We start from the raw sequence: 24,098 nt of genomic DNA, 5'->3' as shown, positions 1-24,098 counted from the left end.
AAAGTTAACTTTATACTTACATAAATATTGAAGACAACTTGGCAACTCTTTGTTTGTTTTTCCGTCTTAGATGTTGTATCAATGAGTATAGCTTCATGTTCTGTTCCTAATGTGTTACTGGCAGTTGAAGGACTTGAAGGAAAGCAAATAACTTGGTGGAAAATGTTTTTTGTTCTGCATCTCTTGGCAAGAATTTTTTAACCTTATTTGTGGTATTAAATAAGTTTCTGGGGATGATGTCCATTTGCCTGGAAATTAAGATTTCTGTGAACTAAGACCTACTACAGAAAATAGGGTGGTACGATAGAGACCTATGCTGAATATATAAAAAATTCTAGAGTCCAGTTCAAATAAGTTTACTGGTAGTTTTTTTGAGCATCTCTAATATGGCTGAAATACCACCACCACCACCACCAAATATTTCTGCGTACTCATTTAATCTGTTTGTCTTTAACATACAGTTTTATTGTATAAATATTTAAGTGATCAGAAGATTAAAAGCTAAGACAAACTTCCTTTACTTTTCATAATTTACACTGTTGGGAGGTATCTCTAATGCTTTCTTAAATTAAGACCTCTAGCCCAGTGGTGTCTTTGTGAAGTGGAGAATGTCACCACCTGTTCATCACTTTTATTTAATGGAATTACATAATAAAGTGAACATGATGATGAACATCTCTTTTTGATGGAGTTGATACTCAAAAAAAGAGTGTGAGGGGAAGTTTGCAGTTCTCTTTCAAAATACTTCAGTTCTGCTTTTTGACTGTTGTCATGGTTTAAGCCTGGCCAGCAGCTAGACACGACACACAGCTGCTCACTCTCCCTCTCTGGCCTGGGGGACTGGGGAGAATTGGAGGAGTAAGGGGGGGACTCAGAGGAGTAAGGGGAGACTCACAGGTTGAGATAAAAACAGTTTAATGATTGAAATAAAACAATAATAGGAAGTACAAACAGGTAATGCCCAATGCGATGGCTCACCACCTGCTGCCTGATACCCGGCTCGCTCCTGGCTAGTGATCCTGAAAAACTAAGATCCTGAAACTGCAATCCCAGAAGCGAGAGGGAACCCCCTCCTTCCTGGCTGACCATCCTTTATCTACTGAGCATGACGTTACATGATGTGAAATATGTCATTGGCCAGTTTGGGTCCCATGCTCTGGCTCTGCTCCCTCCCAGCTTCTTGTACACCTGTGCATGGGTAGGACATGATAGGACATGGGGAGCTGGAGAGTCCTTGATCTCTTAGCATCAGTGGAAAAATCAGCATATTATCAACATTCTTCTCATACCAAATCCCATACTGAATCCAAAGCACAGCAGTATTCTGGCTACTAAAAGAAAAAATTAACTCTATCCCAGCTGAAACCAGGACACCTATCTTGCCACTCAACAGCTAAATAGCTTTATAACTTTCTTGCTTTCAGGTCCAAAAAATTTAGCTCTCCTCTGCATGTTACCAGAAGGTGAAGCCTTCTTGGAGAATGACACTGTTTCAGTCAGTCCTCCCACAGATGGTGTTCCAAAAAGTCATGCTGGTGATAAAGCAGTGAAAGGAAGAAATGAGAAACCAAGCACAGGCTCTTTTATGCACTGTAATGTAAGTACCTGTTATTTCCAGAACCCCTGATATCAGTTAGGTGTGTGATCTTCAGGAGCTTAAACATACCATTCTGGATATGCGTCTGAAGTAATGGAGAGTAATGATTTCATTTGTAGGGTAAAGTTGGGGGGCACGGAGACAGTTGTTGGTTCATTCATATTTTTTATTAGATTCAGCTGATCAAGGACAAAAGCATCACCTTATGTTCTTACAGGCAGCTGATTCACAAAAGCATTGGATGGAAGGGGCAAAGATTGTTCTTTCTGGAAGGGTTGTTGTTTCCCCTAGTTGTTAGTACTGTTGAGGTTTCCTACAGTTTTGTAGAGTGTATAAAACTATTACAGTGTAATAATTGCACAGAAGTACAAGCAAAATAGAAAAAAGTATTTTCACTGTATGAAAGCTTAAGACATATATACATCAAGAAATTCTTAACTGATAGAGGGTGTTGATAATCGAGATAAAATGTTTGTCAAACACAGATGACTGGCTGCTTCCTTCCATGGTCGTTTCTGCAGGTATTAAATTTTGTTTTAATCTTTTGGTGCCTTTGTTTTATTTTTAGGGGAAAGGACATACTCGCAATGAAATCCAGTCTCCTGCAGAAGATAAAGTAGGAAAGTCAGGAAGTGAAAGCAAAGCTGTCTTTGCAAAGAAATCTGTTTTGAGACAAGAGTCAGATGTGTCTGGGGATGATAATGTTTCTCCAACAGGTAAAAAATTATCTCTCGTTTTCCGTGTCACAGAAATATCCATTCAGATGCAAAGCAAACAGCTGTACTTTTTATTTCTAACCCATTTTTGTCTATTTGCTAATGTCTTTAATGCAGGCAAGCTGTCTGCTTTGTAAAAGCCTGCCAAGCATACAGCTTTGAACAACTACTACCTTACAGTCGGTTTAAAGGATTCTAGATAGCAGAGTAGAATTCCACCAGTACATATCCGTGTATGTGGAGATTATAGTTCCTGTTGATCTAAGACAGTACTTTTGTATTCTTATGTACTTGGAACCAGAAATTAAGTGTCTTATTCTATTAAAGAGTAGCATTGTAAGAATTATGGTAGTTAAATGGATCTGTCCATAGTACTCCCCTTTATGTTTTTTAATAGATGGTATAAATCTCTTTACCCACTATCTTTTATACATTTGCTTTTCAGATTTTAATAACATTTTTTGAAAAGATTTTTTTATTTTGAGATTGTAATTATAAAAAACAAGCTATCATTTATTTTATTTTTAATGTCATTTGGGGGATTTTCTTATTTTGTTTTAATTTAAAAAGCAGATGACTGCATCTCAGAGGATTCAGCCCAGAAGCAAGCAGAGAAGGTTTTAATACCTAGCCAGGAACAAGTTTTTGCTGAATGCTCTCAGAAGAGGATTCTAGGATTGCTGGCAGCTATGTTACCACCTTTCAAATCAGTTAGTTCTTTTTACTTTCAATCTGTGTGGTTTTCTTGGTGTCACAAATAACATGAAGAAAATTCATAGCAAATTAAATGTGGGAGACGGGCTCTTGTTGCTTATGTGTGGTAAAATGTGAATCAGAATGTCTTAAGACATTTCGCATTACTAAGGAATGTTAGGGCTTGTTCCTGGGTGGGGGGAGCGGGAAGGGAATTTTAATTTATCTTAAAAGCAGTCTATCTTAGCTGTTCAACACTTGCAAAGTTTAAATCATCAATTTAGGTTTATGTGTCAGGTCAGCTTAACAGGTCAACAACTGAAGCAGGAACCTGGTTTCTCATTTCCTTTAGCCCCCTTTGAAAGAGCATTGCAATAGAAGCTTTTGTATGTGCTATGACTCTATGACTTTGACTGAAAATCTTTATTTTCCCTGCCTTACTGAGATTTTTCTTTGTTTTCTTTTTTCTTTTGTTTTTTTGTGTGTTTTTGTTTGGTTTTTTTTTTTTGGTAGGGCTCCACAATGTCTCTGATCAACCTGGAACAAATACTTCCACTGATGTTTCAGGTTGTAATCTCAAATGCTGGCCACCTAAACGAAACTTACCATTTAACATTAGGCCTTCTGGGCCAGTTAATCCTGAGACTTATGCCTGCAGAAGTGGATGCTGCGGTGGCTAAAGTCCTTTCAGCCAAACATAATTTGTTTGCTGCGGGAGATGGGTCTACAGTGCCAGGAGGCTGGAAGACAACTCATCTTCTGTTCAGTCTGGGAGCTGTGTGTTTAGACAGGTGCTTTTTACTTTAAACTTATTAGTTACTCTCTGATGACTAATACTAATTTTCTTTCATGTGTGCCACATGCACAGAAGCTTTTTAGTAGAAAGTCGATTAAACCTGTACCCTGATCATGGAAAGGGCTTAACATCTGCAGCCTTTGTTGTAGTGAGAATTTCTTAATTTCCCTCCAAAAGAAGGCTGGCTGTTGAAGAGTGGTTTAATTTTCTGTGCCTGCCTACATAGCATGTTATGGTGGAAGGAGTAAGGTTTGGAAACTTCAAGGAAAACCAGAATACAGTCCTATATTTTTTGTATGACATTAATTCTCTCCCGTTAATTACATCTCTCTTGTGTAACGGGAAAAGAGGAGAACAGCTATCACCAGTGGTAGCTATCACCAGTGCTGAGTTCTGGATCTGGCCCTTTTATGTAAGAGCATTAGAGGGATTTTTGTATAATAAAATTGCACTGGAAACAGCAAGGAGGGGGGGCAGATGTTCCATTTTGAAGATCTTGAGAAATCTCTTAAGCATTCTAAGATTAATATTATGCCTGTTAAATATGACAGTGTTATATTTCATTGTAGCTATGTTTCACATGGAAGGTTCATAAACAAATAGAAAACCATATGAAATTTAAAGGCAGAATACCCAGAGGATCAGCTGAGGGAAAGGATTTTCTCAAAGACTAACTTTAGAGCAAGGAGGCCAGTCTCTAGATCATTTGTGTAGTCCACAGAGGGAGAGCAGGTAGTCCTGTATGTGGGAAATAAACCACTTGCTGCTGTGCAAAGAAAAACTGCTGAGCAGTAAACTAAAATTAGGAATTAAAGATGACAGTGTTCAGGCATACTTTGGTTTGGGACTGTAAATCCTTTAAGAAAACAGAGCAGTATTTATGCTCTAGTGATAAAAAACGAAACAGAATTCAAGTGTCAGCTGACATGAAAGCTTCAAATACTTGGAAAAACAGTTACTATATGAAAGCTATAGCTATGACAGATTAACAGTGATACACTGTCTTGAGGAAAAGTAGTTTCAGGTAAGTTTGTAGTCAGCCCTCCTAATACAGACTGCTCTTGCTTTCCAGCCGTGTAGGTCTGGACTGGGCAAGCTCCATGGCAGATATTCTTCGATCTTTGAATTCTTCTGCACAGTGGCACAATGTGATTGCTGCTTTCACTGACCACTGCATTAAGCAACTGCCCTTCCAGCTAAAGCATACCAATATCTTCACTTTATTGGTGCTGGTTGGGTTTCCTGAGGTAAGTGACCTGTTGATACTAAAGGAAATGAAATTGGTTAGAGCTTTTAGGTTTCTTTTTCTAAACACTACAGATTTCATCTATTGGGGACGTCCATTTTAAACTGTCAAAACACAGTGTATGTCAGAGTTCACATCTTTCCACTTGCACACAATTAATGTTTAGCTAATGATGAATGATGTTGCTGGTTTTGCCTTGCACTTCTTTGAGTGGTACTTATAACTATCACAAGAAAACCAGCTTCCTACATTTGAGTATCAAAAAGGGCTTTTTTGTGCAAGCAAAACAATCCAGTCTCACTCATAACTCTGATATATTACCTGTGTAGCATTAAGTTGGTTGTTGCAGGCATTTTTTATAGAAGTGAACTGCAAATACCTGGCAGTGAGCAGATTGTTCAGCTAAAAAATACAATACCAAGTATAAGCAGACATCACCAATATAAAAGATGACTGTGTATTTGCAAGTAAGTTTTCCAAATAATAACTGAATCTTTTGCTGCAATTTCAGGTGCTGTGTATGGGGACTCGTTCTGTGTACATGGATAATGCTAATGAGCCTCATAACGTGATCATCCTGAAGCATTTCACTGAGAAAAACAGGGCAGTTGTAGTAGACATCAAAACCCGAAAGAGAAAAACAGGTTCTGTGACGTTTTTATTTTATCAAAGAATCACAGAGTATTTCCTTACAGTTTCTTATGGGTACCCAAAAGCATATTTTAACTAGACCACTTTGTGCCAGTCTGCAGAGTTTGAATTCCATTAGTAGCAAGTCATATGATTTTCTGCTTATACGTTAAACTTTGTGAAGCTTCTGCAGTAAAGATTATGGAGATTCATTTTCTTTTTACAACTCCGACATTTATTTTTATTCAGAAGAGGATTTAGGAACCTGTTGAGACCAATTTTTTGATTGAGAAATTTCAGAAATAGGCTTTTGATGAAACAGTTGTTTCTGTTTTGAGATTTGCTTGCTCCTTGTGTCTTATCCTTTACAAAGATGTGCTTCGTGTTTTAAAATAATTGCAAATTTTTAAAATGTTCATGCTGCCTCTGTAGTATAGGAAAGGTACTCAGCCTGAACATTTTTGGGATAGTCCATTTTGTTGCTCAAAAAATACTCTGCATATTTATGAAGTGCCTGTTTCTACTGTGAGCGAGATGTGCTACCCACTAGCTAATGAAGACCAAGAACAAACACACACACCCATTATCCGTTGATTGCTTCTGAAATGATGCTGTGTCAGCTGTTTATTCCTGGTCCTGTAAAAAAGCATGCTGTGAGGACAGGCCTAACTTGTTTATAATCATGTGCTTTATAAAATGTCTTTCTTGCTGTCCTCCTGTCTGGAAGAACTTTTCAGAACAGTTTGGATACCCCTAAATTTTGAGACAAAATTAAAAAGGAGCTATACAGCATGAAATAGTGTATACTCCAGGAAATGTGTCTGGATATTTTAGAATAATCCATTCTAGGGCACATTGGTAGAGTGTGTTGGCTATCATGGTGTCTAAAGGCTATTAGAAAAACCCAAAAAAAACAAAACCAAAAAACCCCCAGCAAAACCAACCAGAAAACAACAACAAAGACACAGAGCTAGATCTTGCCTCATGGGTCCCATTCATTGTACCAGAGAGAAATTTCTTCCTGTATTTCACCTTGTTAAAAGTTAGTCAAGATATAAACATTTAACCTATAACAAATCACTTGGATTTCTATAAGTGAGAGCTTTCCACTTTGGCATGTGTGACCTAATATTGTGAAGTTAATAAAGCAAAGGTGGTGCTAAGATTTGACTATTGAAGTTGTTTAAAAGACCCTTGGAAAAATCAACAGACTACACTGCTTTTTGATATTGAAGAAAGATTTGAATATAAAAGCTTTTTTTTTTTTTACCATTGACATTTTAACAGTAAGATCAGCAAGATCTATTTCATCATATCAACTACAGGTCAGAATTTTCCCCATTTTAACTGTAAAATACAGCACGTGCTGCTTTTTGTGCTGTACTGTTTATGTGCAAATATGTGCAGACAATCAACTGTTGTCAGAAGTTACCTAGGGGTTTTTTAACTTGCACTGGAAAATGAAATATTTTGTCAATTATGTGATGAATCTGAGATCATTTTAGTGCAAGACCATTGTTAGAATGTACTTCATGTATGGATCATGTTCATCTCTCAGCCTTCTCATATCTACTGATAAGAGATGATTTCACAACATTTTAAGATGAACCTAGTGAATTGTGGCTTTTCTCTCATAGTGAAAGACTATCAGTTGATTCAGAAATGTGGACAAGAAGGCAGTGATTCCCAGACCCAGCTGAGGCAGTACCTCCAGCACTTTGTTCTTATATCCACACACCTTCTGCAAACCACCATGGACAGTAGTTATGCTGAGGCAGTGGAAGCAACTTGGGTCTTGTCTCTCGCTCTGAAGGGGCTTTACAGAACACTTAAGGTATCTTTTGCTTGATGCATAGTATATAATAGATAAATAAAAGTTTATGTTCTACCTTGAGCTACAAGAACTTGAGTGTTGACTAAGCACATCGGGGAACTAAAGTTCATTTCTCTCACAGCTGGTCCTTTTATCCCCTGTCTGTAGGGGATTGAAAATGTTGCTAGGCTTTAAATACCATTTGTGAGTCTGAATTGAAAGTTGAATCTCTTTTTCTCTTTGGGGGCTGACCATTCATGAAAGCTGAAGAAGAAATTTACATGGATAACACTTTATGAAGTGAAGCTGACTTGCCCCTTTGCTTGCTACTGAAGTATTTGAGGAGGGGATCTGTATTTTTTTGGACTAACAGAGCAAAACAGATATCCAGTTACAACTCTGTGTGTATCATAGATGATCCTCTTAAAATACCTTAAGTGAGGATTTGTATTTTGGGGTTTTTTAGGGACATGAAAGAAAAATATTCCCAACATAGTTTGAGTAGGAAACTTATCTAAGGCTGTGTGATAAGGCATTGCAAGCATTGTGATCATTGTTCCCTCTTTCCTTATTTGTGTGTGTCTGTGTGTAGATTCATGCCTTTAAGGAGATCCAGGCTGCTTTTCTTCAGTCTGGTTTACTCAAGCTTCTAGTGAAGAAATGTAGCAAAGGAACTGGTTTCAGTAAGACCTGGCTTCTCAGAGACTTGGAGGTAAGAATAGTTACCTTTTGTAAAAAGTTAGTCTTCACACAGTGGCATGAAAGGTTATGACACTGCACTTCCCTTTTGTAAAGAAAGTGTCAAGAGTATTTCTAATTAGACTTAATAAAAACATTTGCTGACTGTATGCCTGAATCTGCCTTCCTCTGTCCATCATAGTTGTGCAGATAATAGTCTAACTTCTTTAAAGCAGGAGCTGATTTTAATTAATCTAGTCGTATCTGAAAGAAATTTGCAAGATGAGGCATTAATCACCTACTCCGTTTCTTTTATGAATTGTATTTAGACTGTTCTTGAAAATTCCATTCTTCGATTTAAAAAATAATAATTAATCTCAAAGAAAAACATTACTTGCATTACTCACTGACATGTACAAGGTATTACTGCAGAGCAATATGGGCAGATCAATATGCATGTGAGCATATTCTTTCTGAATGCTTGTTAGTTACTGGAAGATAAGTGTGGTTCAACTGTTTTATCATAGGCAAAAGTTGTGTTAGTTTGTACTTAAGACGGTAGCAAGGAGAGAGAGTAAAACCCGGGATTTCCTCTGAAAAGTTGCCCCAAGTGGTTGGTTAGAAACACTGCAGATCAGAGCTGGACTTGTAGGTTCTTCCTGCCTCCTGACCTACAGCCAGAGGACCAGCCCTGACTGAGAGGCGTCCCACCTGCCTCCCCTTTGGGCAGCAAACTACCAAATGAATGTTCAGCCCTGAGCACTAAAATGTCTCGCCATTCCTCTGCCCACAACTGTGTCTGACACAAATCGGAGGACCAAGGAAGCGTGTAACATCATTTTCTTCCTGTTAGGAGTGTAGTGTTGTTGGCTGTGCTGAAGCCAAAGGTGTGTTTTCAAAGGAGGAGAGTGTGTAGTGGCATCACTGGCTTTTTGGTGATAGTCACCACTGCTGTGTTCTTGTCTAAGAATTCTCAAACATTTGATGTACCGAAATGGTTAAATAATAATTTTCTTAATTTTTTTACACCTGTGGCTAATCACTTTTCTTTGTAGCGGCTTGGAAGGTGTAACTCATTTGTGAAGTGAGAAATGGTTTGTTTTTGTGATTTAGGGGTTTTATTGGGGTTTTTTTAGGTGCTGCTTCTTTTTAGAATAGCATGTGTTAAGCACTGTCCAAGTCTTATAATGTTCTTATAAAATGCTGATTGCAGATACACCAATAATATCTACAGCTGTCACACCATATGTTACCTCTTTTCTGTGTAGATTTTGTCAATAATGCTGTATTCCTCAAAGAAAGAGATCAGTTCCCTGGCTGAACGTGAGGACACTGAACTGGAAGAAAGGGAACAAGATCAAGATGTAGAGCAACCCATTGTTGGTCCTGTTGATTTAGAGCAGAACAAACTTGATCCTCTGGAGGGTTTGGATGAAGCCACCAAAATATGCTTCTTGGTACTTAATTTTACCTCCTTTTGAAGTTACTGCGAATTTGCTAGTTGCATAAAATATTTGGTAGTTTATACGGCCATTTTTCTTTGGAATTCACAGAATATGGGTCTATGATTTCAATGTATAGTTATCTAAAGGAAGTAAACTAGAAGTACAGTAATGAACACTACGAAATAATTATAAAGCTTTCTGCTAAATTACTTTTAATTTTTTACTAATCCAGATATTAAGTTCATTAATTCTCTACCTGTATAAGAAGTAGGAAAATAATACCTAGGTCATCCTTAAAGAAACTAATCTTTTTTTCCCCTGGAATGTCTTTTTTTTTTTTTTTTTGTCTCCTTGCTCAGATGACGCATGATGCACTTAATGCACCTCTCCATATTCTTCGAGCCATGTATGAGTTGCAAATGAAAAGAACAGAGTCTTTTTTCCTGGAAGTTCAAAAGAGGTACGTGAAAGACAGGGTCCAGCAGAAAAACAAAGTTCCTAGATGTGGGGGGTAACTCAAAATCTAATAGGTGCCAATAGAAATAGATCCAAAGATATAATATGGTTTCAATGTATGAAAAAGTAAGGAAATAAACTCCTACTAAGTTCTATTTACGGGAACAAGTCCCTGTCTTCTAAAATACATTGCATGTTCTTTTCACTATGATAATTCCCCTGTGAAGATCTACTGTGTCTCTTAAGTTACCCTAACTGAGGAAGAATAGAGAGCTTATGTGAGGTTTCTAGTCATCAAAGCATGTTGTGGAGCCACCATGTTCTCACAGAGATGAGCAATTTTATAACATTTAAAACCTCTGACTTGTTAGAACGGGGAAGCTAGTTAACATAATACGATAAAAATAGGTAGATTTTAATGACTTTCTGAAACAGAAGATGGGAAGATTAATTTACATTTAATTGCACAAATATAGTTTGCATTACTTTTGAAACATTTGTGGTGGTGTTTTTTTGTTCTAAGGTTTGACGGAGATGTAATTACAATAGATGAGAGGATCCGAACCCTGGCTCAGAAATGGCAACCCAGCAAGCGTTTGAGGTTGGAGGAGCAGAGTTCAAAAGCAGTAGATACAGATATGATAATCTTACCGTGTTTGGTACGTACGTCTCCACAAAAGGGAGCAGTTGTGAAATAATTAATTTAGGCATTGAGTAACTTCAGTTTTGTTTAGTAACTTCAAACCTGATGGGGGTTTTTTTGTTGTTAATGTTTTATGTCAAAATGAGCAGATATAACAAGAAACAAGTATTTCTTTCTTGAAATTTCTTCCTTAAGGAAGTAAGAGAACTTGATTCTCAGGTCAGGAGAACAAATTGTGATTGCACGCTGTAATTTCCTCTCCTCATATAAGAGAGATTGTATCTAATTACTGTACGCTTATGCTGTTAAGTGTTACTGGAGTAGCATATTATTGTTATCTTACAGTAATTTCAGCAGGACAAGGAAGCAATGAATTTTTCTTGTAAAGTAGGCACTGCAGTTGCAATCTTTAGGTTTTGCATTCAATAGCATGGTCTCACAGCCCTTTGCTTTATCCTGGGTGTCGATTCCTGGCTGTGTGGTATCACCAGCATGGTTGTCTATCAGCTGCATAACAAAGTGGATCAAGGGCTTCCTCAAGTAGTTTCACATAAGGAAAAAGCTCATACAGAGGCTGTGAAATACCCACCCTGGAAGTTCTCTGAACTTAACTGAACAAAGCCTTGATTTTGAAGTTGGCTCAGCTTTAGGTCGGATTTGGACCAAAGGATCTCCAAAGGTCCCTCCTAACTTGCTTTATTCCGTGTCACAAATAGCATGGCACTTTGTTGCTTTACCTCTGTAGATCAGCTTAAATCAGTGCTTCTGGTGAGATTCTAACTGCTGTTTCTGCTTGTGTGTACAGTCATGAGTGCATCAGTGTGTAGGGAAATCTGTTGACATAAACAGTCTTGCTGAGGAATTCTGTCTCTGCAGGGGCATGAGACAGAATTCTGTCTCTGCACATCTGCATGTGTTCTTTGATGCATCTGGTTTTCAATGTGTAAAAGACAGATTCATATGTAAATTTAGCTTGCAGTCTGTTGGACTGATCAGATCTCCAAACATAACGAAGTAAGTTTTTCAGAGCCTATTTTCAAACTTGCATTTCTTTTTTTGCAGTCAAAGCCTGCGCTATGTGATAAAGCAACAGAAGAAACCAATCCAGTCGCCCAGAAACTGATAACCAACACAGAGAGTGATCTACAGCTTAGTTATGCCAAGCAACGTCGCACTAAGAGTTCAATACTCCTGCACAAGGAGCTGGACTCTAGAAGTAAAAAGGCTGTGAGGGATTACCTGTATCGTGTCAATGAGGCAACGGCTGTTCTTTATGCCAGGCATGTGCTGGCATCATTGTTAGCTGAGTGGCCAGATGATGTGGCAATAAATGAGGAAATCCTAGATCTTAGTGGTCCAGCCCATATGACGTACATACTGGACATGCTCATGCAGCTAGAGGAAAAGCAGTTATGGGAAAAAGTAAGTGGATTTCACTTATGCATGTGAACGAGCCCTGTGCTTATGTCACGAGACTCTAACAACACTTGCAGTTCCTTGTTTAAACTAAATTGAAACTCCACAATTTAAATTAGTTCTGAAAAAGCAGTTGGAATCTGTCAGTGTCTTAATGTACTGATTTTGTTAACAGAAAATGGAAAAACTAGCTCCGTGGAGACAACTCTTTCAGTTATGAAAGAGCTATATGGCAAAATTAAATCTTACAGGGAAATTGGTAAACTAGGCTTACATTTTGAAAGCTGCTTTTTGTTAGATCTCAGTGTGTATATTGTAATACCTGCTGTTCCATCGATGTGCTGACTGTTGCTGTGGTGGAAGTGATCTTGGAATTATAACAGCTCAGGGCTTCACAGCACTTGAAGCAAATCAAGTGCTGGGAATCTTCTAAGAAGGAATTAAAAATAAACCAAAACACATTGGTATGCCACTGAACCAATAGTATGCTTTCATCTGGACTACAGCATGTGACCTGACTCCCTCATCTCATTTGGAAAAAAAAAAAAAAAAAAATGCAGTGCAACTGGGAGAGGTCTGGAGAAGAGTGGCAGGGATTATTATAGCCATGGAATAATTCAGTATGAGGAACCAACTACTTTTCTTCACCTGGATGTTTGCCCTGTAGAGGCACTGAGGGAGGAGGAATAATGAAAAACTGTCTTCCTCTTTCTTTTTAAAACAGTAAGCAGCATACAAAAGTTAACAGCAAGTGTTATTCACTGGCCCTCCCAGTAAGAAAACAAAGGAGTGTCAAATTAAGTTCATAAGTGGCAGGTCCAAAGCAAACCAAAAGAACTGGTTCTTGACACAGTATGTCATTGAAATTGTTGCCACAGGGTGTTTATATAGGTTCAGAAAATGACAGGATGAACTGGTAGAATAAAAATCTGTTAAGGTGTATTAAATACAAACACATAGCCCTTTTCTTAGGCTGTTCTGCAGGTGTGTGGAGGCAAAGAACTCATTCAGGGAACTATGCTATGTACTACATTTGTGTTTTAAACTCCTTTTCATTAAGAAATCAATTATCGACTGATTTGGAGACAAACCTTTTGGTCTGAGCTGGTATTACGTTTTATAGGAGTTAGAAAATTGTAGGTGAAGAGATGTAACAGGTTGCTATAATGACCTGGAAAGGGCCTCGAGTAGCAAGATTCCTGTTTCAGTGCTCTTGTGCACTTTTGAAAAATAAGAAAAAGTGGAGACTCAGGTTGTCTGAATTATCATTTAATGTGTCCTGATAAACTAAATGGCTTTTATTTGTCTTTTTAAAGACACAGCTCTTGGGATGTAGTGCTTTCAAACACTGCAGCCACTTCACTGGTACTTAATCACTTCTTATACATGAAGTATACATTTTGAAGGCTAAAACATAAGACACATTCTATTCAAATCAAAACCTGTAGGTATAGAAGGTAAAGGTGTCTGTTTAGTATGTTAACAAAGATGTTTATTTTCCTTGTTTACTTTCCTTTAGTTTACTGTTAATTACTTTATGGATTAGCCTTGATTCTAGCATTTGCAGAAGGAGATGTACGTAGCTCACAGCTCTCGTGTTATTTTCAGATAGGCTGAAAGATCTGGAACAGGGGACAGTAAAATCTGCATTTATGGAGATGACACTTGTAGACATCACTTGTGAATTTGTCTTGTTTCTTGCTAGTAGCTCGATTCTCTCTTCTGAAATGATGTGTAGCTAGTAATGACTCGTGTCAGTCATCAGCCTATAAGTTTGTAAATGTTGTTTTGATAGCAAATTGTATTTACATGACATGTTACTTCTCCCCAGATTCTCCAGAAAGTACTGCATGGGTGCAGTGAGAGCATGCTAGGAACAATGGCGCTGACAGCTTGCCAGTTCATGGAGGAACCCGGAATGGCAGTCCAGATGCGTGAATCTAAACATCCTTATAACAACAATACTAATTTTGAGGTAAGTCGTACAGTATTACAGTGCAGTGGATTTGCATGACTTGAAGACTAGTTGAAAAACGTCAAGTTGGTTGGAGCAGAAGTCTCACGGTGTTCCATGTGTATATCTGGAACTTGTGTGCTTGAAGCACCTGTGAAATAGCTGTTCAGTCTTGCTTTTGAAAAAGCTCATGTCAGATGGCCGAGGCATTGCCCTGTAAAGAAATATGTTCAGTAAGGCACTTCAGTGTAGTCCGAATTCAATCATGTGAAAAGTGCATGACTGAAATGGTTTTACTATGCATGTGTTTGAAGCAGATCATATCCTTAAATGGCTTCAGGGCCTTAATGAGCAAATATTTCTACCTTTTACATCCAAAGGTCTCTTTCAGTTGGCCTGCTACTTCCTTGTGCTGTTAGATGAAAGCTCGGAGTCTTTTTTTCTTTTGTATTTCTCATTTTAGACTGTTTTCACCTGACACACACAGTTTTTGATTTTTCTTCTCTTGATACTGTTTGAAAGCATTTTTCTAATATAGTTTGGTAAGTAATTATTGCCTCTGGGCAGTCTTGGGAACTTTCAATTTCCCTGCAGCTCTGACTCTTCTGATTTTTATTTTTTAAATGCATATAAATCTTTAGGTTCTGGCAATGAGATCAATATCAGCAACAATTACTGCTTTGAAAAAAACAAAGCATTGCTAACAATTAATTTTACATGCTTAACAGCTAATGCAAACAATAGGCCATGCTTTACATTTCTTAAATTAGCTCCAGATGATGTTTTTTTCCTTTGAAGACATTGTTAATATTTGTTATATCTCCCTTGTTTGTAAGGTGAAAGTTAAGTAGCTTCTTGGTAATACAGTATTACAGCATACAAAGATCATCTGTTTATTTCTCAGGATAAAGTTCACATTCCTGGTGCTATCTACCTCTCAATCAAATTTGACTCTCAGTGTAATACAGAAGAGGGCTGTGATGAGTTGCTCATGTCCAGCAGCAGTGACTTCCAGCAGGACCGGCACAGCTTCAGTGGGTCTCCACAGAAATGGAATGATTTTGAGCTTCCAGGTGAATATGCAGTGTTTCAAAGTGCAAATGTATAGGATGTTGCTGGTATCCAGGACTCTTGAGAGAAACTACTGAACGATGGCAGTTAAACGTGGATGTTCCTAAGATGTGTGGGAAAAGAAAATCCTTTTCTTGTCTCAGTCTGTTTGCTCTGACATGCTGCTCTTGCATTTGTTTCTTAAAACTAGGCTTATCTGTTGTTCTGCTGCTTGACCTTCTTTTTTCCACGCCTTAGTCAAAGCACGCACTTAACTACTGAAAACAAATTTTGATCTTGATTCTGTTCCAACATGGTCCTTGCTCGGCACGATATTCACTTACATTGTTTCTGCCTTGTCTTACTTTCCACAGGAAACACATTTAAAAATAAATAAATAGATAGGCTTATCTCTTGTCTCAATGCTATACTAGTGCTCAGAGCAAATCGTGTGTGCCAATGCCTTGTCTCCAGTTGTTGCCACTGAGCATAGCTGAAAAAAAAAAATCAGTCATTTGACTGACAACTTCAGTCTGTGTTCTCTAAGCAGGTTTTTGATAACACAGTAGCAAATGCCAGTGAGCTGAAGGACTGCATGGTCCTGTGCTTCTTATGTTAAGTTATTTGGGTTTTTTTTTAACCCAGGGAGTTGCAGGAAGCTTTTGTCTTCATGTACTGTCAGCAGCAGTAAATAGGTTTAGGAACTTTCTTAGCAAAGCAGTTTAGGTTACAAGGTGCTGTTTAGAAACAAATGTGTACTCTGTAGGAATATTTTGGACTTTTATGTACTTCTTTCTGTCTTCCTTTTCCTCTCAGATAGTTGCAGAGGTTTGCCAAGAAACCGAACTTTGAGGCTTATTGTTTTGGAGCAGCCTTGGCTGTGAAACTTGAGTTTCACCTTGTGAAACTTCATTTCCAGCCAAGGCTGCCTGGATTAAGCCTCTTGATTTCACTCAGCAGGGCTTAGCTGAAACCAGGCATTTGAAGGCTTCAGAGCTTTTAATTAGATGGCAGGGCTTTCTCAGGACTCCTAGAAATAGGAGAGCGCCATGGCTTCGCTTCATGATGAAAAGAGAAATGGGGTTTTAGATTTTAATTTTTTTTTTTAATCCTGAAAAATGTTTTCAAAATTTTTCTTCTTCCTGAAACTGTGAAAATTCTGCTTCCCAATGAAAACTAGCTTGCTTATCCCAGGGTGATAGGATCTTTCATGGAATGGAGGGAAATTCTGAGTTTTAACCAGATCTGATATTACAGAGCACTTGATTGTAAAATGGTCAAACATCTTGATAGTTCTTCCACTTTTAAGTGGTTAAGTTTTTAACAATTTTGTTCCCTAGGATAAAAGTGTGCAATTCAATCTTCTGACATGTGAAAGAAGTGCAACTTTACTTTCAATTTTTTAACCTTTTGTTTAATGGGCTGTGAACTTGGCTGCCTATGTAGAAGTTCTTTTTTCATAAATCATAATTGATCCATAACACAGTTGAAAAAGTGAAGTTTAACTGTGTACAGTATAGAGTTTCTTTAACTCCCTCTTCTTCTGTGTAGCTGACAAAAACGTCAGACATTATCCTTTTAAGTATCTTCATACATTGAAAACCGTTCTGCATTTTGTTTCAGCCTCCTGTTTGTCATCCTGTTCTGTGCATGTCATAATTACCAAAAAGTAAAAGATCACCTCTCTTGGTGTTATCTAGGATTATTTTATGACAGACTTTCCATTTGAATTGTATTTCAGATAGTAAAACTAACTCAGAAGGTAGTAATGTGGATTTTTTTCCTTCCCTTGTACACAGGAGACACACTCTATTACCGATTCACTTCTGACATGAGTAACACTGAGTGGGGTTACAAGTTTACAGTGACAGCAGGTCATCTTGGAAGGTTTCAGACAGGTGAGCACTTCTCAGAATGTAATGGAAAGGGCTTTTTGGAGTTATTTTGCTGAGCTTTAACAGACTTGTCGTTATTTGACTTAGAATTTGCTTTCTCCAGTGTTTTAGAAATAACACGATTAGTTTTGTTCAAGCTGAAACTTGACTAATGTCTCTTATTTGCTGTGACTTTATGCTAGAAATACCAAATCTTCACAGACACTTGGAGATAACTATAATAATACCATTTTGCATTCAAAGTCTCATTATATGACAGTAATTAGACACAGCATTTAGTAAACACCCCAAGGCGCCGTAATTGGAGACAGAAATAATTGTAACTGTGTGTTTAAAAACTAGTTATCCATTAAAATAAGCTGGTTCTGGATCTAATTTCTAGATATAACATGAAAAGTTTTGTTAGTTTATTTTAGAGTTTAAATATTTTTAATGAAATTGAGGCTGGTGGATGATTTGCAGTTGGCAAAACTCTGCTGCATGTCACATAATAATGAAGACCTGTGTTTTGTTTGCTTTGTTTGGCAAAACTTTAATTTCAGATAGGATTCTTTCTGATTTTTATCTAAGAAAAGACTTGTGATATCAAGATGTAATCTAGAATTATCTCAAATTTTGGGGGGTATTTTTCTTTGATATTTCTTGCTTTCCAGAGCAGTACTTAATACAGAGAAAAGTGAATATATGTTTAGAATGGGTCTGTACAGAAGTAACAGCTGTTTGAATTTTTGGTTTTTTTCCCCAGGGTTTGAAATTTTAAAGCAGATGCTGTCTGAGGAAAGAGTAGTTCCTCATCTCCCACTGGCCAAAATCTGGGAATGGCAGGTCGGGGTGGCGTGCCGTCAGACTGGTCACCAGCGTTTGAAGGCTATCCACTTGCTCCTGAAGATAGTGCAGTGCAGCACCCAGAGGTAAGTGTGCTGGGCTATGCTGTACACTGAAGGCAAAGGGCAGGAGAAGAAAAAGTGACTAAGCTGATGTTGTTTTGAAGCCGAAAAAACCACAATTTGAAGTAGGTGTTCTTAATTCGCCTTTCAGACATAAGTCGTAGTGCCTTGATAGCAGAAACTTCTTATGAGGTTTTTTTAAAAAAAAAAAACATTTTCTCTTCTTTCTTGGTTTTTAAAAAAGGTCCAGTGAATTCAAATGTTGTTGTAAAGACAAAAAAAATCACCCTGTAACAGGATACATTCCATTTAATTTTCTAGATGTTTATTCTCTTTGTATTAGTCATACTTCAGAATTAAGGTGAGGATGGAATAATAAACTGGTGAAATTATGATCTGATTCTCTATAATGTAAATAACTTTTAAATTATTATTTTTAGTTGTACCACTAAGCCTGTAATTGAGTTTTAGAAGGGATAGGTGTGCTAATGCAGAAAAATACATGGCGTGGGTATTTCTTACTAAAACACACATTCAGAAGACTGTTGAGCTTTTGTAGTGTTTTGCAAATGTGTGTAGTCACATTAACTGAACAGAAATGCTGGAAACACAACGATGCTGGAATGCTGACACTTATCTTGGTTATGTCCTTTCAGTTCAGATCAAGCAAAATCATGAAAACAACAGCATCCTACTAGCTTACTTTGCTAAAGAGAAGTCAGAAAGTATATTCACATATAGTAGTAAAAATGGACAATTACATAAAATCATTACTTGTCTCTGTAAATTTTAGATACACCAATCTACATCCAAGTCTGAAAAACTGGTATTAATTGTAATCACAGTTTTGTTATTTTTTCAAGTTCCCTTAGTTTTTTTCGTGAGAAAAAGTCTACTTTGTCATGTGGACAACAAATTTAATTGCTACACGATCAAGTCTCTGCTGTGCTTATAATATTTATTATTTTTCTTGTGTTAATTGGATGATAGATTCTGAAATTGAGTTGCCCCCTTTTCCCTCCCTACTGAACAGTATCTGTATGATAAGTGACATTTGCGTTAGCTAGCTTTAATGCTGGAGTAGGAAGGAGGCAAGGTTGGAATTGTTTGTAAAGCTCTTTATCCATTTTTGTCTATTTGCCCTATACAAGGGCATCACCTGCTCAGTGCTGTAGTTTGGTATTGTACAATTTCAAGCAGTGGAGCTGGAGCATCTAGCAAAGTGATGTATATAGTTTTTTACAGTCCTTATTTCAGGAGACCACTCAGTTTTAGACAACTCATTTAGATATATCCATGGGTATGGGGTTTTCTCTGCTGATTCAGATGAAATTCATTGTGCTGAAACACCTGACTGAATTTAGATTTTAAAATACTTCTTGTGTTTTTTTCATTCATTTATACATCTAACTGTCAAAACTGTATGGTTTTGTTCTCTTTAATTTGTTTGGGTTGGGGGGGGGGTAGCCCTCCCAGAAACAGGCATAAGATCATGGTTACTCACTATTTCATTTAGATTACTTTTTTTTTTTTCCAGGGACTGTGACCTCACCTTGTTGAAGCCACTTTGGCAGCTCTTCACGCATATGGAAAACAACTTGTGTCATGACATGGCCAAGCCTGGTATTCTCCTTCCTCTTCATCGTGCACTTGCAGAACTCTTCTTTGTTACAGAAAACAGAGTTACTGTAAGCAGTTCCTGTAGCTGTATCCCTCCTCTCCCCAGTGCTGGGAATGATATGTAGTTCAGTTTTAAGCTAAACGCAGTTTTCCTTTATCTTGGCGAAGTTCATCAGAGCTATAGAAACATTAAATGTTTCAGAAACATTAACAACTTCCTCTTGTGGAATCTGGTAGCAAATTCTAATACAGGGGCATGCTGTTGCCTTATCCATTGTGGGATCTTAAGTAATAGTCATGACTCTTCCTTGTGTGATTAAGGCAACAGGCCCTAAAGCCACTCTATTCTGAAAGGAATGCTGATTTAATAATTAATTTAAAGGTATTTGAATGTTTTTTTTCTTGGGTTGATTTTGAACATTACACATGAACAGTCTGTAATGAACTGATTTCTGTGGTCACAAACTGTGTTCTAGGCCAGGAGAGTCTTGTGTGTCATTCTGATGCCTTTGGTTCTTGGGGACTGCTGTAATGATCAACATTTTAATATTAATTAGGAGGATGATATCTTTGGTAGAAACGCTGGTATTCACTGAATGCTTTCTGGCTGCAGGAGCTTGGATCTCTACAGGAGTATTTGCTTGCCTTAAATACTGAAGATCATCTTCATCGCTGCACAGCACAGGTAATAAGATTGCACAACCCCAGAGATGTGTGGTTTTGTGATGTTTTTCTGGTAGACATAGATAATGAATGATATCTGATTTCCCAGTGGAGTTTTATAAAATAGAGAGGAACGTACTTGGGCTTTACAGTGCCATGACAGGCCACTGAAATTTGTGGATGAACTACACACAAATGCTGTTCTCCTTTAATAGTCAGATGAGGTGCCACAAACAGGCTGTTGGGTGTGATCAGGCTTATCTGTTTTACCAAATTAACCTCTCAACTGCCAAAACATGGAAAAGGGGAAGGGGCCTGGTCTTTCAGCAACTGGAATTGCAGTTGCCTTGCTGAAACTGCCTGGATGTGTGACAACTACTGCACTACCGGGAGATGACCAGGTAGAAACAGGATGGTTATTTATCTATTTCTGTTTCATTTCATAGAAGGATTTCTTTACAGTTTTGTCTCGGAAAATCTTTGATGTGACTTTGTTTTTCCTTCTCTCTTCTAGGCCCTGAAAAACATTGCTGCTATCAGTCTTGCCATTAACTATCCGAACAAATCAACAAGTTTCTGGAATGTTTAATACTGGCTCAGGCCGGAGTGCATGGGATAGAGTAGTTTGTCCATAGGGACCTTGGAACAAACATCTTAACTCCGTTCAGGAAAAGTTCCTTCAGCTTCAGTGTATGAGCACTCTGCAGCCTTCCTTCCTTCCACCTTGATGTAGAATTTGTAAAAGTAAAAGCGCACTTCAATGAAAAAGCACATCTTGAAGTAACTCACGCGTCGCCTACAGTTATGTATGCACATATTGTAGCATGTTAGAGTAAACAGAACAATATTTTTTTTATTCAGAGGAAGTAAACGCAAGAAGGTAACTGAAGTATGAGAATGGAAGGCCCCCGCGTTGGTATCGTCTGCTCCCAAGGAAACTTGATTGATGGAATGTGACAGCTTTGAAAATACTGCTGAACTCGGAGTGATGCCGTCAGCAGCATCTATTATATATCATCGAAGTGAAACACGCAAATCAGAATCTGGTGGGCTGATGGTCCACGCTTGAATCCTGTTGTGTTTGCTTTTGCTTTGAAGGCTACTACCCAAGGAAAAGAACTTGTAATTCTTACTAAACTACAGATTGTAAAACAAATTCTGGGTGATTCGCTTAGCAGTTAAAGGATTCCAGTTTCAGAGCATCCTTGTGCAAGAGGTTAATGTTTCTCTTGTTCTTTGATTCGATCAGCTGGATCATCTATTCTTACCTTAATTTATCTCCAATGCGTTATTCTAAATAGTACATTATTCTAGAGCAGAGAGCAAAGGCTGGCCTCCATTCACAAAGCAGCGGTGATATGAAGAACTGAGGAACTTACATGTTTCTTGAAGATCACATCTTTACAAGAAATTATTCATGAGGCTTTTTTCTTTTAATTATTTCGATACTAGTGGCTTAGGAGGTCCTTCTCGGCAACGTTGGGAACCCAGACTCCCAGCATTCAGGATGGGGGTTAATGATCAATCCAGTCTTATCTTACAGAGCAATAACTGCATTAGTCTTAGCGAACATGGAATGAATTGCAGACCTTCTATGCTAAAATAAATTGGCTTTCTTCCTGCTCAACTACGCTGGGTATTCCCTTTCCAAAAAGTTAAGAAGAACACAGGGGGGTGTATTTTGTATACCATTATACAGTACGTAGATCTGGCCTTGTCAAGTATGAATGCAGAAAGCTCTTTACGCTAATTATTTTCTTCTTCCCTTCCTTACCTCAACATTAGGATATGAAAAAAAAGGTAACCAAAAGCTTCAGTAGTAACTGAATGCAAGTTGTGTAGAGGCAGTGGCTCTCTCAGAAGGGAATATGCTTATTGGCCTTTCTTGTCCAAAAGGTGAGTGGTGCCTAAATAGCAACCATGCAGAGGAGCACTGCTTTGGAGGGTGACCTCTGAACTGATGGTCTTATCAGCTGGGGCTGGAATTTTAAAGGTGGTCCAGTCACCCTCTGAGAGGGAAACATAATACATCCCCCTTTTTTTGAATGGCCTCTAGTGCTGTAGTTAAACATGTTTTGACTTCTGTTCAGCCAGGTGAGTGCGAAGTGAATACTCCTTCAGGGGATGAGGCTGAATCAGAATGTTTGTTCGGCCTGAAAGACCTAAAACTGAAGACCAAGAAGCACTATGGTGAAGCCAGTGCTGTCAGGAATGGAGTGGCCCTCTTAGCAAATGAGAATGCCAGAATTTGGGAGAAGTGTACTATTTATCAAAGACTGAAAGGAGATGGAGAGATGGTGCTCTGAAACCCCTCCTCGAGTATACTGTAGCCGAAGGTTAAAGCCTTCCTTCCTTCCTAAATGAGATCACGATGGGAAGGGAATTATCAGAGTTGTGGCATATCTGTAACGCATGGATCATTTTGTTCCCACGTCGGAGTAATGTATTTTGAGTTTGCAATCTCACTGCAGGGGTATCTGAGATATCCCTGAGGAACCAACTGGTTCACACTTTCTAATAGCATGAACAGATGCTGAGAACAGGGAGTTGCTCCACCAAAATGTGACACTCTTAAGTCTACTTTAGGGAGTTGTATCGATGGGACAGGTGAGCATTTTGAAATTGCTCTTCTTGAGCAGTAGGACTTTCTATTCACTGCCTCAGTGTGAATCCATGGCTAAGCAGTCAAGGATATGCAATGGGCTGATTTGCTAAGGCATGTAGCATGCTGCTGAGATCTGCCATTTTAGTCAAAGAAGGCTTTTTTCTTTTTTCATATCAGGGATGAAGACTGTAAATAAACCATTCATAGAACCTCTCATGGCTCTACCATATTTACATTTTTTTCCGTTGGACCGTCTTTTTGCTTTCTGTATGAAGACAAGAGGCTGCGAGGATGACACAGGAGTGGCCAGTGTTCCTTAGTAGGCGTACCACTTAACTTACTCTACCAGCAGTAACTGGCCTCGTGAGTCAGTCATCTTGCCCTGAGGGACTGTCTAGGAACAGAGTCCACTAAATATAATTTCTACCCACTAGATGGAACTGAAGGACTGTGACCTGAGTTGACACTGAATCTGTTGCTGCCTTACAACTCAAATCATTCATTATGGATTTTTTAAGAGACAAGAAACACTGATTTTTTTCTTTTTCTTCTGAAAGTTTTAAGGAAAGGGGAATAGAATACCAGTAATGAATATTCATGATCAATCACATTTTGAAAATCCTGCAGCAGTTCCAAGTGGATGCGGATGATAATATTGAATAGTATAAAACTGTCTGGAAAACAGGTATGCTGAAAAAAAATGTGCCTAATATAAAAAAAAAAAACAGACAAAAAAACCCACAAAAAAGTTGTCCTGCCTGAATCACCTATGATGTGTTTAAAACAAACCATATTGTTCCTAATGATACATTTGACTTGCTTTCATTAAACACTTAAAAAAGAGAGTTTTATAATTTCTTTTCTTACGGGTTTACTACTTTGCAATTTTTATCAGTTGTTTAAAATATATCAGACCTTTAGATTTATTCCAGTTCAGTTCAACATGTAAAAAGAAAGCTACAGATATGGGTAAAATATGCAAATGAAGAGAAATATATTGTAAAAATTCTATAAAAACAAAAAAGTACAACACAGTGTCTGTTTTTTGTTTGCTTTTCTCCTCTCCTCACTGAATGTTAAATGCTTGAAGTTGCAGTGAGATCCAGGATTTTTCTTATGAATCTTTTCAATCACAGACTGGTTTGGGTTGGAAGGGACCTTAAGGACCATCCAGTCCCACCCCCCTGCCCCAGGCAGGGACACCTTCCCCCAGCCCGGGTTGCCCCAAGCCCCGTCCAACCTGGCCTTGAACCCTTCCAGGGAGGGGGCAGCCACAGCTGCTCTGGGCAACCTGT

At 38.2% G+C, this 24,098-nt stretch overlaps 1 protein-coding gene across 2 annotated transcripts in view; it reads left to right on the top strand.

Annotated features, from left to right (window-relative positions):
- The window catches only part of ZZEF1 (zinc finger ZZ-type and EF-hand domain containing 1), a 61,950-nt gene extending 38,123 nt beyond the window's left edge, over positions 1-23,827 (top strand). Inside the window, exons 37-55 of one of the 2 annotated variants that reach the window (XM_074922575.1) lie at positions 1,425-1,597; positions 2,166-2,313; positions 2,887-3,023; positions 3,520-3,797; positions 4,875-5,049; positions 5,560-5,692; positions 7,316-7,512; positions 8,084-8,203; positions 9,438-9,626; positions 9,974-10,074; positions 10,594-10,729; positions 11,776-12,135; positions 13,961-14,104; positions 14,988-15,156; positions 16,933-17,031; positions 17,774-17,939; positions 19,453-19,603; positions 20,149-20,220; positions 20,713-23,827. In XM_074922575.1, the coding sequence (XP_074778676.1) occupies positions 1,425-1,597; positions 2,166-2,313; positions 2,887-3,023; positions 3,520-3,797; positions 4,875-5,049; positions 5,560-5,692; positions 7,316-7,512; positions 8,084-8,203; positions 9,438-9,626; positions 9,974-10,074; positions 10,594-10,729; positions 11,776-12,135; positions 13,961-14,104; positions 14,988-15,156; positions 16,933-17,031; positions 17,774-17,939; positions 19,453-19,603; positions 20,149-20,220; positions 20,713-20,787 (3,023 nt within the window). In that variant the 3' untranslated portion in view covers positions 20,788-23,827. Of the gene's footprint in view, positions 1-1,424; positions 1,598-2,165; positions 2,314-2,883; positions 3,024-3,519; positions 3,798-4,874; positions 5,050-5,559; positions 5,693-7,315; positions 7,513-8,083; positions 8,204-9,437; positions 9,627-9,973; positions 10,075-10,593; positions 10,730-11,775; positions 12,136-13,960; positions 14,105-14,987; positions 15,157-16,932; positions 17,032-17,773; positions 17,940-19,452; positions 19,604-20,148; positions 20,221-20,712 lie in introns of both variants that reach the window. The other variant, XM_074922574.1, reaches the window with a different exon arrangement.
- The last annotated feature ends 271 nt before the right edge of the window (positions 23,828-24,098 follow it).

Source organism: Athene noctua, chromosome 19 (genome assembly GCF_965140245.1).
Source record: "Athene noctua chromosome 19, bAthNoc1.hap1.1, whole genome shotgun sequence".
NCBI lineage: Eukaryota > Metazoa > Chordata > Aves > Strigiformes > Strigidae > Athene > Athene noctua.
Note: the sequence above shows the minus strand (reverse complement) of the source record. Positions and strands in the feature narration are given on the sequence as shown.